This window comes from Octopus bimaculoides, chromosome 3, assembly GCF_046866305.1.
Source record: "Octopus bimaculoides isolate indiv1 chromosome 3, ASM4686630v1, whole genome shotgun sequence".
NCBI classification, from domain to species: Eukaryota; Metazoa; Mollusca; class Cephalopoda; order Octopoda; family Octopodidae; genus Octopus; species Octopus bimaculoides.
In genome coordinates, this window is record NC_142930.1 from 37,441,593 (window position 1) to 37,462,169 (window position 20,577).

Here is a 20,577-nt window from a genome sequence, read left to right on the forward strand (position 1 = left end):
CTGGATAAAAAATTTGGGGAAAATATTTAATGCAGAGTTTCGTGGGGCGATATACTGAAAGAAAGAAGGAATATGAAACAGAAGATCGGATTATTTGAGCAGAGATGGTGCTACACAACTTGTTCGTTTTGGATGAGCAATAGTCTTTGTATTAAAAGAAAGCGTTGGAGAAAAGGGTATCAGTAAGAAAGTAGTGATTTTTGTATGTCGGTGATTGGATTTTTGCTAATCAAGAGTATGATTGTTTTTTTCTTGGACGAAGGAACGGTCCTTGATGTGTGTGTATGTATATATATATATATATATATATATATATATATATATATATATATATATATATATATATATATATATATATATATATGAGTGAGCATAATCAAGGTCCACGGTCTTCTAATCAGTTCTTCAATGTAGGTCAAACTCGAGTTATGTAAAAGGTAGTGATAAGTCCATAATATGGAATATATTAACTTCGTTGTTTGGTGAAAGTTTATTGTTATTTAATTTCTTTAAAAATTCTTTTCAAATTTCAGAAATATGGAGAGGAATTTAAACAGTTAAAGCCACAGTAATTAGGTAAATTGTAAGAAATGAAAGAAAGTTTAAACTTAGTAATTAGTTTCAGCCAAGTAATTAGGTAATATTTCTTATCGAATTTTAACCTAATTTTCATTGTAATATACCGTACTATTTAACCAGCGTCACAAAAATGTCAACTAACCTTTAAAAAATCTTTCAATTTAAATTGAAGATACTATTTTCAGATGTGTAAACATCAGTGTGAAAACGGGTTGATCTTTCTCAGCAATTTACTGACATGAAACGTGACAAATTATTAAAATTCCAGTCCCTTGGTAATGTGTGTGTGTGCGCGTGTGAGTGAGCACGCCTGCGTCTGTGTTCAGGAGAGAAGCATATGGGAGGTTTCGACAACCATGTTATTCCGATCAAAAGTGTGAAGTAGTGAAAGTTTTACTCAGATCTGATTTTGAATGGACTTCTCTGACGGCCACCTGGCAGTGGAAGTCGTAATTTCTTACGGAGGTATTCGACAACAATAATTTCTTTTATGATACTCTCAGTTGAAGTGAAGAATGTCATTATTTTTATTGTTTGGTCCCAGGTCAACCCTGATATATATTTTTTTAATTAGTATTGTTGAAATCACTTCATGGTGATGATATAAGAAGAAAACATCGTCAAACTTACATCGACAATTTGATTGCGGACACTGGCCTGGAACGTATTTAGGACCTCGAGGCAGTGATGAAGGAGCGAGAAGTGTGGCGAGTGGACTTTGTTGCTACAACCCGAGTGGGAACCCGGTCATAAATAATAAAAAAACCCTGAATAAGCATATCTATAATATATAGTAATTCAGCTATCATCTCAGGTCGTTTTGTAAACCAGGAATGAATTGTTCAGAGCATCCTTAAATTTCTGAGACTTTAGACGCCGATTTGAGGAAAATTTGAATTCTAATTTCAGCAACGCAAACAAGTAGAGGCTCAAAACTAGTTTTGAGAAGATCAGAAAAATAATAACTGATTTGTAAAACCACCAGGCTTTCAGTAACTGAAAATAGAGATCTAAAGAGCTACTTTGGAGTTTTGTAGACATTTTGTAGATCATGTATTTCTACTTTCTAAACGGCCGAGAGACAACAGTATAAAGCTGCTCTTTAAAAATGCAAATAAAATCGTGACTGGCACAATTCATTTCAAAATAGTACAATATTACTATAGCGTCAATACCAGTAGATTACGTGTATGTGTGTGTTTGTGTACACACACACACACACGCGCGTATATATCATCATCATCATTTAATCCCCGTTGTCCATGCTGGCATGGATTGGAGGTGTGATCAGGGCTGGCAAGCTGGAATGAGGGGCTGCACAAGACTCCTGTCAGATTTGGCATGGTTTCTCCGGCTGGATGTCCTTCCTAACGCCAACTACTTAACATAGTGTGCTGGGTGCTTTTACGTAACGCCTTGTATGTATGTATGTATGTCTCTCTTTCTCTCTCTCTCTCTCTCTCTCTCTATATATATATATATATATATACACACACACATATATATATATATATATATATATATATATATATATGTAACAGTTAGGTATAGATAGATAGATAGATAGATAGATAGATAGAGGGGTGGAGAAAGAAAGAGAGAGAGAAAGTGCGTCAAATCTATATATTTAATTTATTTTAACGTATTGTGAAATTAGGCCCCGAGGTTAAACCACAGAGATTTCAGCAGTTTGGAATCAGATACAAATAAACTAGTTTTGTCTTCATTATTATTACCTGAGATTTCTTTCATATTCTAGTTACTAAAACGTACCTATATTTATGAACCCGTAAAATATATATAATATTTAAAGAGCTTGGTAGACAGTAAACGCAAATCTTTCTGCTCGTATGAAAATATTGATTATAATATTTTTATTTTTTCATCCTGTTTGGAAGACCCGACCTTGCTAAATGAATTTATAATCATTTGCATCAAATATAAGATTTTTTTCAAAAACCTTACAAAAATTCTCACGCAGTGCATTACTTTTATACCTCACATAAGTTTTCTTTCTTCCGTTCAGATATAAAGCTGAAATGACAGTGAATGCACCACCCGCAACAGTTTTTGAATACATCGATCCCTGGCCCGACTCACCGAGGCTGAAGTGGGACAACAGGATGAAAGGTATTGAAACGCTAAAAAAATTCGACAAGGTTTGTTAATAAAGTTTTCTTCTTGTATTTTTGTTAAATGTGGATATTCTTGCTTCATACATTTATTTTGTTCATATCATAAATGACAGGACAACCTGCTTAGGGTCTTTAATTAATTGCCTATGGTATTATCGAGAAATTTTTGAAATTTTATATTTATTCACCGAAGAATTTTTAATCTAATATTAGATGAAATAATCTTTTGCAGATTAGTTTTCTAGATCTCTAGTATTAAGTTATTTGATTAAATAATCGCTTCTTTCTGCATTTCAGACGTAATCTTAAGTTCGTGTGTCTGAGATAATCTAATTATTCTCGGTAAATTTCTGATAATTCATCCAACGCAGTTATGATTTATACAAAATGAGATTTAATATTCGTCCACTCCACCGCCAGGAAACTCAAGCTAATGTCACTTAGCAGTCGTTTAGCTCAACGGATAAGGAGACATGTACGTGCTTTAGTCCTGTTTGCCAGTTCACCAACATTTTTACTTCAGGAATATTTCAGAATATCTTATAGAAAATATATACTAATATCTGTAATATGAAGGATTTGTCTTCACACATATTAGTGTTATCAAAGTTTAGGCCTCTCTATGATAATATTCTCAAAAGAAGCTGAACGTGAGCTAACGAAACGAACCACTTATCAATCACTTTGGCAGGTCAGTTCACTGAACAAAGTGAGAGTAAAGAGTCAAAGAAAACTGATCTTACCTCAAGATCCAGAGCTTTCTCAATCAACACTGCCACTTTCCCACTTCAAGACGGCTACGCTATGCATATGTTTCATAACTGGTTCGGTATGTGCGTGTCAGAAACCCCTTATTGATTAATAACTACATTTATAACTACATCTATTCTAAGGGCCAATTAGGTCCTGAGATTTCTTATAGCTATTGTTTTGTTGTTGTTTTTTTATGAGGTTGATTGTGTGTGTGTGTGTGTGTGTGTGTGTGTGTGTGTGTGTGTGTGTGTACGCGCGCGCGTTTGTTCGTGGTGTGATTACATATTTGGGTGTTATTGAGTATCTGATTGTTTTTGTTGTGTTGGTTGCGTTTGTTGTGTCTTCGGATGACTGAGTTGGAGGCCCTTGGTACTTCCTTCCACTGTTTTTAGTTATTATAGTGAGATGATAATCTTCTCTTTTTCTTTCTCTTGGTTATTCCCATGACATACCATTCTCCAGTGTTCTCCTCCTGCTTCTCCTCATTTAATGAGCGTCAGAAGGGAAGTCAAATGCTGCTTAGTGCATGTATATGGCATTACTACTTGTATTAATTTATCAGCGAAGAGAAGAGTATTCCCATGAGGCTCTTCTTCAAAAGTGACGGCGCCTTTTGCTGCTTTGCGTGTGACATTTTGTTTTCTTTTTTTAGCTCTTGTTGCTACTCGCTTTCCTTTTAATGTAACTACGACTGTAGTCTTGGCAGCAAGGAAGTTTTATACTCCTCCCTTTAGAACAGAAACCTTTCTGATTTTCGATACTACCACACGTAAGGCACATAGGCCTTCTTCCTTTTCTCATAACACTCATTATTTGGTTATCAGTGGTTAAGCTAATACAGAAAGGAGCCGTTTACAAGACAACAGGTGTCAGTAACATCTGATGCTGGAGCTGAATTTCTTACCAGTTGAGGAGAGTTAAGAAGTTTTATTTTATTTTATTTATTTATTTATTTATTTATTTTGTACCTCTCTGTGTTTCAGTTGCATTTCAAAGTACTGAAGTTTTGTGTCAGGTGAAATATCATGGACTGTAAACTTGATCACACGTTTCTCTGTGTATTATGGTAGGAGTGGGTAATCGCCAGAGGTGCATACTATTGACTATAGTTCCTTTTAACTGGTGCATAATAGTCATAACTGAAACGAACACTTTGTATGTTTACATGTCATATTTCGTACCCAACATCTCTTAGACGCTATTCCGATGTGTGCGTGTCGGAAACCTCTGATGCGGGTGTCACCTAACAGGCATCCATGCCGCTGGTACATAAAAAGCAACTTTCGAACGTTGGGACTCACGGAGGAGATAAGTGACCGAGACCATTGGCTATATGCTGTGCTTGAGAAGACCCGTCAAACTAAGAGAAATCGTAGTTGTGGCCATGTAAGTAGCACTTCGTGCCGGTGGCACGTAAAAAGTACCCATTTCAATCTTGAAGTGGTTGGCATTAAGAAGGGCATCCAACCGTAGAAACCATGCCAAATCAGATTGGAACCTGGTACAACCCTCCAGTTTACCAGTTTCAGTCAAACCGTCCAACCCATGGAACACAGACGCTAATGTTCTTTGAAATTTTTCGTTGCACAACCTGTGACCGCTTCAGCGACTCTCCATTTCACATGTCTCCTCCTGTTCTGTTCAGTCCATTCTGAAGAAGTCACTAAAATAATGTTAACAATAATAAAGCTGAAGTGAAGACCAAATGCATATGGTTAACTGGCAAAAAATATGACAATCCCTAAATAATAACAGAATTTATAATATACTCTCAGATATACAATATCCGGGGGAAAAAGCCATATGATCACAGCTAGGACATTTCTGATCTCGGTTCTTTTATTTGATTTTGACTGACTAAGGTTAAGCAACAGCAACAGCAGGAACAAGGAGAAAAAAGCATAATGTAAGGAACTCTACATGGTTGCTCAAAATGCTAGACATAGGAAAAACTAACTCAAATTACGCTGCTGAAAAAAGGAAAGAAGTTGAAACTAAGTCCGCTCTGTCATGGCTGACCTAAGGTTAATTGCAACAATAACAACAACGACAGCGACGACAACAACAACAACAACAAATAAAATTACGAATACTTCCAAGCCTATCTTTATGTTGTAACATTAATACAATGGCATTAATAGCCGTCTTTTACGTTTGTTTATCTGTCTATAAAAATGTAAAGAAATTACAATGGAAGCCGTAGAAGAATTTCACAGCTATCTCACACGGATAAGAATGGCTACATATTAATTTAGGGAATTGTCTCACGACAAATATCTAAGTCTGTCTGTCTACACATACACTCGCATAGACACCCACACACACATACACACATACACAAACACAATACTTTTACATATGTAGATATATTTGCAGAATATGTACGTGATTATGTATGTGAATGTGTATATAAACATCCATTACCCACAAGTGTGTGTATGTGAGTGCACAGGAAATTTTCTGCCAAAAAATATCCGTGCGTCGCAGACGAAAATGAAAGACAATAGATTTCTATTTCAGTTTCTATCAGGTAAAAACAAAAAAACAAGAGACGTCAGTGTACCGATATAATGATGATGATGACGATAATGATGACAATGATGATGGTGACGGCGATGACGACGTCGATGATGACGACGTCGATGATGACGACGAGGATAACGTTGATAACGATGGCAGCGACATTGGTGATATTTCGTTTATCACATATCTACACAAAGAGGAGTGGAGGCGCAATGGCCCAGTGGTTAGGGCAGCGGACTCGCGGTCATAGGGCGTTGTGAGTGTTTATTGAGCAAAATCACCTAAAGCTCCACAAGGCTCCGGCAGGGGATGGTAGCGAACCCTGCTGTACTCTTTCACCACAACTTTCTCTCACTCTTACTTCCTGTTTCTGTTGTGCCTGTAATTCAAAGGGTCAGCCTTGTCATACTGTCTTACGCTGAATATCTCCGAGAACTACGTTAAGGGTACACGTGTCTGTGGAGTGCTCAGCCACTGGCACGTTAATTTCACGAGCAGGCTGTTCTGTTGATCAGATCAACTGGAACCCTCGACGTCGTAATCGACGGAGTGCCAACAACAACAACACAAAGAGGGCCAATGAGCACACACACACACACACACACACACACACATTACAATGCCTGTTGGTAATGATATCTCACAGGATATTTTTGGTTCTTCATGCTATGACTTGCTGCAGACGTGGAATATATACATATGTATGTATGTATGCCTGCATATGTATATCTGTCTATCTATATCATCATTTAACATCCATTTTCCAAAATTTTCCATGCTGGCACAAGTTGGACAGGAACTCACAAGCTGGAGGATTGCCTACGCCAGGCTCTATTGTCTTCTTTGGATGTATGTGTGTGTGTTGAGGGAGGGGTGTGTGTGAAATTATTAACTAATTTTCCAGTAAATCAACTGGATTTGCTTGATGGTATGTCAACAAAGCAAATTTTATTGCTGTGGAACAACATAATGCAAATATCATCTTAGTCTCATTTATAATAAAACCTGATTAATTAGGCTTTATTTATTTTAGGTTTTGATTTCTTTTCTGTGTCTTTTTTTAAGATATCAGTTTCTTCGATTATCAAATGCAATTTAATTGTAGTATTTGGGTTGCACTCTGGCTCCATTAATGTAAGGACTATTGCAGTCTATGATTTGACAAGTTGATAGTAAAATGGTAGACTCATTGGTTTTCCAAGTACCATACATATCTAGTGAAAGCAGGGCTATTCTTCTTTTCCACATTCAGGATTGAACAATAACTTCTAAAGCTTTTAACACTTAGATAGATAGATAGGTAGATAGATAGATAGATAGATAGATAGATCGATAGGCAGGCAGGCAGGCAGGCAGGCAGACAAACAGACAACAAACTAGCAAGCTAGCTTGCTTGCTCATTGGCTTACTTGCTTGCTAGCTTGCTATGAATAGGTGTGTCTATTAATATCGCTATCTTCCTAATTCAATCAATAAGCCCCATACCTATCATTAAAGATTCCTTTCTAAAATAATCTAGTCACAGCATCACTGCTATCCCCATTACTAACAACCATTGCTAATCACCACCTCTATTAACATCTCAACAAACACTACAAATATCACAACCATCAGTACTATTTCTGCAACCACTTCTACTAATACCATAACCACCTCTACCATGACCACAACTACAAACACCATGAACACTGCTATTAATACCAGATTACCATGCCTATAGAGTTTTTCTTGAACAAGTAGTGCTCCTCTGTAACACTGCCAGTTCAGAGATTTTTGGAAATCATCCATGGGTCTCAGCTCAAAAGTCCTCCTGAACAAACCAGCTAGCTGATCCTCATGTACACGCAGAGTCTTCTCATGAACATCATCATTCTTGCCCGCCAGTAAACCACTACAGAATGCCAAAGTTCAAAGTTGAAAACCACCACTAGGAATACTACAGCTGCTACCACTTACACTACTACTACTATCACTGCCAATTCTGCAAAGACAACTTCCCCATCAACACTCTATCTTTCTGCCTACCTCTGCCAGACAATAACTTATAATAGCCATAATGTTGATTCACAGATTTATAACTAAATAAACACATGAACAAGTCCTCCTCCTACCAAGAAAGTGAATAAATAAATGAATAGAGGAAAAAAATTAATAAACCAATCAATGAATGTTAGATGAATGAAGGTAGGAATATAATGAGTGAAAGAAAGTACTGAAGGAACATAAAGAATGAAGACATATAATGACTAAAGGAATATTATGAATGAGGGAATTTATAATAAAGGAATGTAATGAATGAGGAATATAATGAATGTAGGAACAATATATATGTGTCTCTGTGTGTGTATAGGTATGTATGTAATCTATATTTCTATATAATCTATGTATATATAGGTTTGGTGATGCTGACAGGTAAATAGAACTTAAAACACGAACACACACACACACACACACACACACACACACACACACACACACACACACACACACACACACAGAGGAAGTTTGTGCTAAGTTTGATGTTTTTTTTTATGTCACCTTTTTAGCCAGAACAGTTTGATATACTGGTAAACAGTCAATCATATTGGAAAGCATGAATATTAAAGTTGTAGTTGAGAAAAAGTTAGCTGACAGGACTACAAGCCATCAGAATGTAGCAAAAGTTACCCGTGTCATGATGCTTCATGTGAGTATCAAAATGTTGACATCATGGCTGCTGCTCATTGCTCAGTGAACACTGTAAAGGCTGTATGACATGACATGGACAGCTACAATGGAGACTATGAAGGACAAAGGGACGCAGCTGACATTCTAATTGTGTCCTCACACCAGACTTTATCCTAACATCTTTGAGGAGGGCATTGGGCTCAATTGACATGATCATTTGAGGCTGCTGGCGACTGGTCAAACCCTGGCTAGAGAGGGTTACTATCAGAAGACTAAACGTGTAGCTGAAGAATTTGGTTCCTTGTCGTACATCTGGAAAGAGTGAGAAGTGGTTGTTGAAGAATTTCCTATGACTTCAACAGCCAAATTTCTGCTCTCCCATTTTCCCTAATTGTAATCCCATAGAATACTATATGTGGGGGCACTGTTGAGAAAGACATCAACTGTTCTATCTGCAACACCAAAGCTGAGCTTGAGGCCAAAATCAAGGAGTTGTTTGAAGATCTTCTCAGAGACACAGTGAGGAATGCATGCATTAGATTTTGGATCTGTCTTGAAACCCTAATGGATGCTGAAGGTGGCTACTTTGAGTAAATTGTTATCTCCAAGCCATAATCCAGATCAGTGGCTCTCAACCATTTTTTGTCTATGGATTTCTTTGATTCCTATTTTACCCAACTGAACTTCCATAGCAATTTGATGTATATAAAAAAAATCCTATTGCATTTTTATAATTAAATATTATCAGGAATTGTGTAAAAAAAAAAATTGAAATGTTTATTGTAGAAATATAAACAATTTAGAGTGTCTTTCTTGCCTTTAACCCTCCAATGCAGAGTATAGGCCACTTATAATGGGATTCATGTTGCATAATTTTTTGCTTCTGTACTTATACTCTGCCATGAATGTTCCCCTTTCTCTAGTTCCTTTTGTGTTGATCTACGCCACGAGTTCTTAGGCCTACCCCTCTTTCTATATCCATCCGGATTCCACTGTAAAGCACTTTTCACTACTACATTTGGTGTGTCCTTTCTAATTGTGCTACCAATCCACTTGCACTTTTTCTTAAATATTTGCTCCCTAATCGAAACTTGATTCGTTCTTTGCCATAGCTCCATATTGCTTTTGTGTTCGAGCCATCTGATTTTAAGTATACTACGCAAGCACCTGTTGATGAATGATATATATGCATACCAGAGTAAGTACATAAATGTGAAACAAGGTGGTAAAAATAGCACTCAAATACCGGAGATAAAGTAATATGCTTTATTAATAAAGATGCAAAACATTACAAAAACTGTTACTCAGAATTTCATGTTCCCATTCGTTGGGCAGTTTTGGTTGAGAATATATTCACTTCTTTCATCATTTTATATATCCGTATTTATTTCTCTCTCTCTCTCTCAATATATATATATATATATATAAAGAGAGAGAGGGAGAGGGAGATGAATAGATAGATAGATAGATGCGTGCATGTATGTGAATGGGTCTGTATAAATATATCTGATAGCATTGTGTATTTGTGGGTTACTGGAAATATGTAATCCAGTACAACCTGTTATATAATTGGGTTGATGGTGATTCTCATTCAAAACTGTCTGATGAATAGGAATGTGAAACTCTGAGTAACAGTTTTTGGGATGTCTTGGCAGCTTTATTAATAAAGTATATATATATATATATATATATATATATATATATATATATATATATATAGTGTGTGTGTGTGTGTATAAGATACAGTTATATATATATGTATATATGTATGTATGCATGTAAGTATGTATATTTGTGTGTGTGTATCTTTGTGTCTGTGTTTGTCCCCACCAACCACTGCCTGACAACTGATTTTGGTGTGTTTACATCCCCATAAATTAGCATTTTGGCAAAAGAGACCGCTAGAATAAGTACTAGGCTTATAAAGAATAAGTCCTGGGGTTGGTTTCTTTCACTAAAACCTTTTAAGGCAGTGCTCCAGTATGGCTGCAATCAAATGACTGGAACATGTAAAGGAATATATAACAAATGAAAGTGTAGTGAATGACAACATATAAGTTAGTGAATGTATTAGAACACTGGTATTCATTGTGAAGGTGGGTATTTTTATGAGTTAAGTTTAATCAATGGGCAATAGTCATCTATGACCCTCATCTTTTGTTCCCACCTAACATAGACACAATTATGAAAACGCCCACCATTCATCATTACAACTCTTTCTCACACACTCTGTCACGTGGCCCCTATTATTTCAACTCTATTTCCTACCAATTTTATACTTGACATCACTTGTTTGTATAAAGAACTTCTTTATTTTACTTTCTCTTATTCGAATCATTGAACATCAGAAAGAACCTGTAAGAACCTGTTAACTTATTTATGCCATTCATTACTCATTCTTTCTCTCTTCCGCCCTTTTTGTACTTCTTGCACCCACCATATACACCCCACATGCACACATGTGTGTGTATACACACACACACACACACGTATATATATGCATGTCTTTCATCATTTTATATATGCATGTTTATCTCTCTCTCTCAATCCACAAATGCAGTGTTGAGCACTCATTTCATCGTTCTACATTTACATACATACATACATATATATATATATATATATATATATATATATATATATATATATATATATATATATATGGAGAGGAAAAGAGGGAGAGAGAGAGATAGATATATAGATAGATGTGTGTATGTGTGTGAATGGGTCTGTATAAATATACCTGATAGCATTGTGTGTTTGTGTGTTACTGGCAATATGTAATCCAGTACAACCTGTTATATAATTGGGTTGTCGGCAATTAAACTGACATGCCCAACATGTTAGAAATATGAGGTGAGTTTCTTGAAATGCAGCCAAACAAACAAATACACACACTCACACACTCACACACACACACACATACACACACACACACACACACACACTCAGACACACACATACATACACTGTAGAAAACAGAATGAGTTGTCAAAAGGGGATGAATCTAGCACAGGGCCAATGACTATTTTACATTAAATACTTGTTAGCCCTATACTGGTGACAAATATTCAAGACCGTGAACATATTTGGTTATTCTAGAAACAGCTGTAAGAGGCTTTATCTGTTTATAGTCTCCATCAAAATTAAATGTATTTTGAATGATGCTGAATGTCTTGCTTTTTCATTTTCTATTTTAATCTGTCTATCTGTCTGTCTGTCTGTCTCTCTCTCTATCTATTTGTCTGTCTGTCTATCTATCTGTCTGTCTATCTATCTCACTTTCTCTCTCTCTCTCTCTCTCTCTCTCTCTCTCTCTCTCTCTCTCTCTCTCTCTATCTATCTATCTATTAGTTTGTTTGTTTCTCTCTCTCTCTCTCTCTCTCTCTCTCTCTCTCTCTCTCTCTCTCTCTCATCGATCTATCTATGCATGTATATATTTTTGCATGTCTGCATTTTGCATGTCACCTCAATATAAAATCCATATCATTATTCATGTTGTGTCTATTTGCCATAAATTAGTGGTTCCTACAAAAGGCTTGCAGTAAAATAAATATCCCTTTCAAGATGGATCTCCAGTGCGGCTGTTGTTCTATATTTGAAGTAAACCAGTGAAAGTCTATATAGAAGAATTAAACTTTTGGTCCAGGCTGTGAAGTAAATGGAGAGAATCATAATCGCAATAGATTCATGACAGTGTACACAAGATCAGGTGCAGTGCAGCTTCATATCTGGAAGATATATAATGGGTGCAATCTTCCTAGTGATGCTACTGCAGGAGAAGTACCCGGTTACAATTCAACCATTATTCCTGGTAATCATTGACTTGGAGAAGGTCATAATGGAAACTAGGTAGAGAAGAATGGCTTATGAGAATTGTAGAAGCTATGCACAAAAATACAGTAAGTAAAGTGAGAGCCAACGATGCTTTCAGCAACAAATTCAGTGTATAGGAAAAAAAATGTGGTACATATAAATTCTATAAAGTAAACTGATGGCATATAAACCATTAGAAACATGGAATGTGCTATTAGATAATGTAGTGTATATATATATATATATATATATATATGTATATATATATATAATACAAAGAATATATATACATGTATACACACTTATGTGTATATATATGCATATCAGGGTACAGGACGTTAGAACAATGAACTACAGACAACGGAACGAACACATAGGAAAACGGAAAGCCACTTGGAATATCCATTCATCAGCTGTCTCTATTCTAACTAGACGTTTCGAAGATAAGACAGAACGTACTCTAGAATAGTCTCTTCCTGAGTAGTGGATCAACCCACTACACAGAGGATTCCAAGGTGGCAAACACAAACCAAGACAGGAAAAATTGGACAGTGAAAACAACATTCAAAAGCCGTACGGCCAAACGCGAATCTGATATATATATATATATATATATATATATATATATATATATATATATATATATATATCAAATGTTTATGCCTTATGCATATACCGCTGTAATGATTATATGCTTAAGATGATAGGTTGTGTAAAAGTAAAGAACTGTAGACAAAGAAAAGAAAATGTCAATGGGTGGAGGTTATCAGGTAGACATATGATGGATTCTAAAGATAGCAAGGGCATGTAGAATATCATCCAGTTGATAGTTTGAAGAATTTAAAAAAAGATTTCCTTTGGTGGGGAATGGAAAAAAATCAACTTTGATTTAGGATTTAATAGTTTGAGTAGCTACATGTGTATGTTAAATTTTTTGGTTAAGCAGAGGTAGTATTTGTTGCCATTACTGTATGCAGGAGCAAATTTGATAACAGACCATTTAATTTCATAGTCAAATAAGTCTTTGTCTTAATGTTCAAATGTATTTCAAAATTGATGTTATAAATCTTGTGTTTTTGTGTCTATATCCATTTATATTGGGTCATCTCATAAATAATGCAGTATTTTCAATTGCATGAACTAAAAGTCAGAGCAGGATGGAATAAACTAACTGCATCAACTTGGTATAAAAGCAGGTAGTGATTTTACGCTATTCTTAGTGTTCGAATTTAACAGTTATTTTTTCAAAGCTATAATGGAAGTGAGAAAGGAGCATATTTGGAATATTTTGCTTTATGAGTTCAATAAAGGTAACAACGCAATAGTAAGTGCAAGGAATATTAAGGCAGTATATAGGGATCAGACAATAAGTGTAAGCCAGTGTCAAGGTAGACGAGGTCAGAACAGTACCTGTGGAGTATTTTCATTACGGACAAGTGAATTTGGGAAGAGGGGCCTTGCAAGCCTACCAGATAGATGGAAGAACATTTGTAGAAAATGAAGGAGAGTATATTTTAGATTAAATAAGAATATTGCTTATCTTAATTTTGAAAAATAAAAGAAGTGTAAAAAGATTGCCTTATTTATGGGATGATCCAATATTTAGTATATGCTAAATATATCTGGATTTGAACAAGTTGTTACTAACACCCAAATAACACTTTGTACTGTTGTTGTTATCACTAGGAGAAACTTTAGTATAGTAAATAGCACTTATTTACCTATATAGTGTATGTATTCTTATTGAGGCAACTGCACTGAGGTGAGGAATCATTTGTGGGAGAGGTGGCTAATATTTTCTCATTAGTTCTAGTTAAGAAGGTATGAAATTATATGCACAGCTGTAACTCATTTTGAAGTTATGTCTTATGAATTTTATGGAGTTGTTGATGTTAGGAAAGTGTTTACTGACTAAATTTATGAAAGATTAAGTAATATTGGTTTCAGTGTTCAAACTAAAAGAGGCAGTTACATTACGTAGTGTTAATTTTTCTGGTGCTTTTAGCATTAGAGAATCATTGTGGAGGGTTATATTCTAGCCTATCATTGAAGCTGCTTCTACTGAGAGATTTCTTGTAAAATATAGCAGTACAGTTAAAAGTCTAATTAGGTGATATTTTACAAGTTTTTTTCACTGATTTTTCTAGGTAAATTTTTTCAGAATGTTTGTTGTGTGGTTAGAGTTTATATGAAAGTATCATGTAACTTCTATGGAGGCTGTAAATGCCCAAAGTTAGATTCATAGTGCTATCTAAATGATTACTATGTTAGTATTAGTTTTCACAGTAATCTTGAAGTCAAAATTCTAGAAGAGAGAGCGAGAGAGAATGAGTGAGTGAGTGTGTTTGTGTGTCTGCTGACAACTTTTCTGTCTTATAAGGGGAAAATATGGAGTCTTTCTGCTGTTTTCATGGCTATACTGTATTCAAAATATTACTTTCTTGTCTGTAATATATATACATACATATATATATATATATATATATATATATATATATATATATAATTATAAATAAATATAAATATATATATATATCAATATCTTGCGCTCTACCTGTCTATTTCAATGTCTTTAATTGTTCACACCTCTCTGCATATAATTTACAATACCCTGTGACTCTTCTGATATCCCTCTTTTCTTTCACTTCTCTCTCTTTCTCCCTTTCTTTCCCTTTCTTTCTCTTTCTCTCTCTCTCTTTCTGTGTTTTGTTCTTTACCAGTAAACTCTATTCCTTGGTCCATTGAAAAGAATAACCTAAATACGCACTTCACATGTACATATGTACGTGAAATGTACTGCCCAAATATTGCACATATGTACATTTACACATCTATTCACACCTTTGCACTTATGACACTCTCCCCACTTTCTCTCTAATATCATGCCCAACACTGCCTTACCACCTCCACTACCACTGCATGACCACAATGACTCCACTGCTACCAACACCACTACCACCAACACTGTCACCAACACCTGCACCATTACAACTCCCACTACAACCACTACAACCATTGTAACTACTATTGGCATTGCCACTTCTTTCACCACCATCTTTTCACTATCATCCGCTACCATCACTACTACCACATACTGTTGCTAAATCACCACCATCTCCACCATTTACATCATCATCACCACTACTGTAATGCATTGGTTAGAATTATATAACACAAAATCTTGACAAGCAAGATTTCAATCAATGAGAGGTTGGTCTCTTATCCCTACTGCCATCCCTCCCTCTCTCAAAGAGAGGTTGATAAGTGAGGAACAATATGTAGAATTAAACTTCTGTCTCCTCACCCTCTTCTTCCTTCATTGTCATCATAAAGCCAATATTGTGCTATGTTAAAAAGAAATAAGAATATTACATAGATTCACACTAGTAGCACATTGTCTCAATTCATGTATCACACAGTAAAAAAACAAAACAAGACATATTTCCTGCTAATAACAATATCTTCACTATGTGCTTCCTGCTAATGTTACCACATTCACTAAGGTGTTTCCTGCTGTCACAATACATTCACATAAGTGTTTCCTGCTGGTGACAATATGCACATCGAAGTGTTTCCTGCTAATGACAAAACATTTACTAAGGTGTTTCAGGCAAATGACAAAACATTTACTTCTTTGTTTCCTACTAATAACATGACATTTACTGTTTTGTTTCCTGCTAATGCCACTATATTTACTAATGTGTCTCCTGCTAATGGCTCCACATTCACTGAGGTGTTTCACACCATTAATACCACATTCATCATGGTGTTTCTTGCTAGTAAAGTACTGATGACTCTGTTAATGGAACTACAATTACTGCTTTGTCTCCTGCTAAAGACGCTGTATTAACTAATGTATATTCTGCCAATGACCAAAGTATTTTCTGCTAATGACTTCACAAGTACTTCAATTCAAGGATTGCTGACTGTGACAAAGAGCTTTACTGAGCCTCCTAGACTGTTATTATTTGTTATATTTTCACACAGCTCATTTGCTTAGTCAGAGTTGGAATGGCATTGCTCACAACTCATCGCAGACTGGTGGAGAGAGAGGGAAGGGGGGAAGTTATCAAAAGACAATATTGGTTTCAAATTTTGGCACAATGTCAGTAATTTCGTGGGATGGGGTAAATCAATTACATTGATCCCAGTGTTCAAATGGTACTTATTTTAATGATCCCACAAGGGTGAAAGACAAAGTTGACCCCAGTAGCATTTGAGTTCAGAACATAAAGTCAGAAGAAATATCACTAAGCATTTTGTCTGACACGTTAACAATTCTGCAAGCTCACCAACAGAGGCCAAGTGGTGGTTTTAACCTTTTACCATTTAGATTAATCTGCCAAATGCAATGCTTATGCATTCACATTGTTCTGAATTAATCATGCATCATCTGACAGCTTTGGGATTTTGTTGATGTAAATATTTATTTTTAGAATTACATTATAGAGTAGGTGTGAGAGGCCAGACCTGGCCAGTTTGAACATAAAACAAGTAGAATGTTTGGGCCAAGTATGGCTGGTTAAAATGCTAAAAAGTTAAGCCAGTCAATGTGGTGGATAAATTTTTGTAGGATAATGTTCAGAATCTGAGGGAACTGATCATCTGTGATCATGAGCAGTAATTGTCAAATAGAGGATTTATAGGGAACTAATGATGGTTTGTCAGTGACATCAATAATTAGTAAATAGGAAGGATTCTGGCAGAATTTATCTGAGATGAAGAGCAAGGGTCTGAAAATATCAGATTAATCATTTGTCACTGCAACTGAATTTATCACCTCTTCCATCAAACCATATGTTGAATTTTGAAGGTTGTTGTTTACCCTATAGTCAGCCTAAATTCAACAGAACCACAATCAAAAGCAGTCCAGCCATGACCATTCCAAACATATTGCATTTGGGACTATATCATCTAATATGTTCCTTCTTAAGACACTCTGGTGTGATTTTAGGAAGATTTAGGTGCTATTTCTCACACAACAAATGAATCATGTTGCGACTCTTACATTGGCTTGTATTTTTACTCTGACCATTTGGCTGGGTAGATTGAAAAAGTTAATAGAGGGTTGAATATTAGAAGGGTGTAGTTGTCCAACTACAGGTCAGCCCTGACTGAAGAGACCTTTGATAGTAACCATCCTATTCTTGCTGGTATATCTAGAGTTATGTTATTCAATGCATCTTTTTCTCTTTCCAACATGGTAAAGTGTAAATTAAAGTAGATTTGGCTACTATTTCTAGCAATTTGAGCACAATGTAGAGGCTGCCTGATTATGTATGTAGAAAAAGAGATTCTGTACTGGATTTATAATTGATGGTTGAGGTTCGTAAAATGATGAACTTCTTTATACACAGTAATATACATACATGCACCACACCCATACATATATGAAAACTATAATGTCATGCTCTTGATTAAATAAACAGCTCCCAAAGAACTCCTTTTGGGAATCCAAAGTGTTATTATAGTTAAAATAACATTAATCAGGACTTCATTGTTTGTCCAACCTAAGTTACATTTCTAAAAACTGCGAGACTTTTTTTTGTGTGGTTGTTACTGTTTAACAACTCCGCCCAACAAGTCACTTCTAACCCAGCAGAACTATGATTAAAGGCATTTCAGTCCTTACCATATATTTTTAATGGTGTTTATGACCACATTATCTAAAATCCCTTTTCTTAACACAATATTGTAGTGTTTGATTTGAGGGAGACTTGGCAGCTATTTCTAGCTGGTCAGTTGATCACCCTGGCATACTTACCCTCAATGGTAAGAATTTTTGTCTGTCTGAAAAATCTTCATTATCAGTGATGTTTCCTATGCTATACTAGATTTCTAAATTACCAGTGGATGTTGCGCGATTGTCATGTGTTGTATCTAGGGGAATACAATCACTCTCTAAGATTATATAAAATGAAGCTCTCACCAATATCCCTGTGCTCCCTCTCCTTAAAGTAAAAGTTTCATTTAATATTGATTTCAAATTTGGCTCAAAGCCACCAATTTTAGAGGAGGAGATAAATCAATTTTATCAACTCCAGTGCTTATTTGGTTCTTATTTTATTGACCTCAAAAGGATGAAAGGTAAAGTTGACCTTTGCAGAATTTTAGCCCAGCATATAGAGATGGACAAAATGCCATTTTGCCATGTGTAGTAATGATTCTGCCAGCTTGCTGCATTAGTTTGATCTAATATTGGTAGTGATTTTTGTTAGATTTTCTATCATTCTTATTGATGAGCATTTAGTTATTTCACTCACTGAATTGGTACTTGTGAAAGTAACATTTAAGTGATTGAGTATTCCACAGATACATGTACCCTTCATGCAATTTTCAAATGGAATCAATGTGAAACACCAAATAACAAATTAGTGTTTCAGTGCTTAGCTTCTTTTTAGTTTCATCACAAGCCTACACACTTATTAGGAAGTAGCTTATCACAGTTCCTATGAAGCAATCACTGTTTCTTAGAAGCAATCAAGAGTTCAATAACCTCTATCACTTCCATGATTGGAGGATAGTGTTTATTGCAGGGTTAATCCCCACCTCTTACAGATACTCATTTTTCAGCAGAGTGTACTGAGTACCATGAAGGAAAATATTTTGTTCAAGAATACAACATGTCTCTTGTAAAGTGCTCAGCCTCTTGTATCTTGATTTTATGAGCAGGCTGTTTTGTTGATCGGATTAACTGGAACCCTCATCACCCTAACTGACAGCGTGTCTGTTTTTCCTTCATATTTTTCTGTTTTTGGATGTTATTTACATCTACAGTTGTGTGGAGCCACTTTCTTGATCTGATTATCTACAGATGAATTTTTGAAATTATGACTTTATGAGCATGAGTCCCAACACTCTAACTGCTAAGTCATACCTTATAGATAGCTACAATTTCTTTAATACACTACAAATAGTCTTGCATTCGTTTGAGAAAATAATTATTTTACATTTAGGCAAAAGGTTAGCAATATTGCAGAAAATGGGCTTGTTAATACTATTGACTAGTATTTTATTACATCTATCACGGGGGGGGGGGGGGGGATAACAGACCAAGATGATATTAGCCAGATTTTTCAAATCTGGCTAATATCAGGATGTAAAAAGCTGAAAGAAATGTTGCAAAGAATTTCGCTTGATACTCTAATAATTTTTCCAGCAAACAACCTTAATTCTATCAAATTTATAGTGAATGTTGACCAATAAACACTTTGCCACAGATCAAACATCTATGGTAAAATTTTGCTTAGACTTTATAATTCAGCTACATGACAATAAAAAATGACAAATAATTATAAAACAGGATACAAAATAGCATGAAAAGCTACAGATATGAAAAAGAGTCTGGTAGAATCATTAGCACGTAGAGCAAAATGCTTAGTGGCAGTTTGTCTGTCGTTATGTTCTCAGTTCAAATACTGCCAAGGTTGACTTTGCTTTTGATCGTTTTGGGGTTGTTAAAATAAGTCCTAGTTGAGCACTGGGGTCAATGTAATCATCTTGCCCCCAACCTCGAAATTGCTGGTATAGTGCCAAAATTTGGAACTAATATTTTGACATTGTCTTAAGGTGGTGAGCTGGAAGAATTGTTAGTACACTGGGCGAAATGCTAAGCGGCCTTTTGTCTGTTGTTATGTTCTGAGTTCTGATTTCATGGAGATTGACCTAACTTTTTAGGGTCATTAAAATAAATACCAGTTGGGCACTGGATTCAATGTAATTGACCTTAATTTACCCCCTACTTTGAAATTGCTGGCCTTGTGCCAAAATTTTTAAGCCAATATTTTGGTATTATTTTAATATAAAAATGGTTGTATGGGGAAAAGACCCACTATGGTATTGATAGACCCTACCACAGTTTTCCTTAGGAAAGTGAGATCGATGTGGCTAATAGAAGTTTTAAGTGACAGTATGTTGATATTTGCAGATTAAAAGGTGAGGGCAGTGAATGTGTTGTCATTATAAGGAAACACCCACTTTTATGTAAGATATATAGAAATGTGTGTGGGAAGTGGATATAAAGTGCATCAGTGACTTTTTTTGGATGAGGTAGAGTATTATTTTTTTAACAAAAGTGTATTGTCAACTGAATCAGTCGCAATTG

At 35.5% G+C, this 20,577-nt stretch overlaps 1 protein-coding gene across 1 annotated transcript in view; it reads left to right on the forward strand.

Annotated features, from left to right (window-relative positions):
- LOC106874079 (stAR-related lipid transfer protein 5) overlaps positions 1–20,577 on the forward strand; it is a 201,980-nt gene that overhangs the window by 157,208 nt on the left and 24,195 nt on the right. Inside the window, exon 3 of the mRNA XM_014921673.3 lies at positions 2,606–2,738. Coding sequence (XP_014777159.1) covers positions 2,606–2,738 — 133 coding nt within the window. The remainder of the gene's footprint in view (positions 1–2,605; positions 2,739–20,577) is intronic.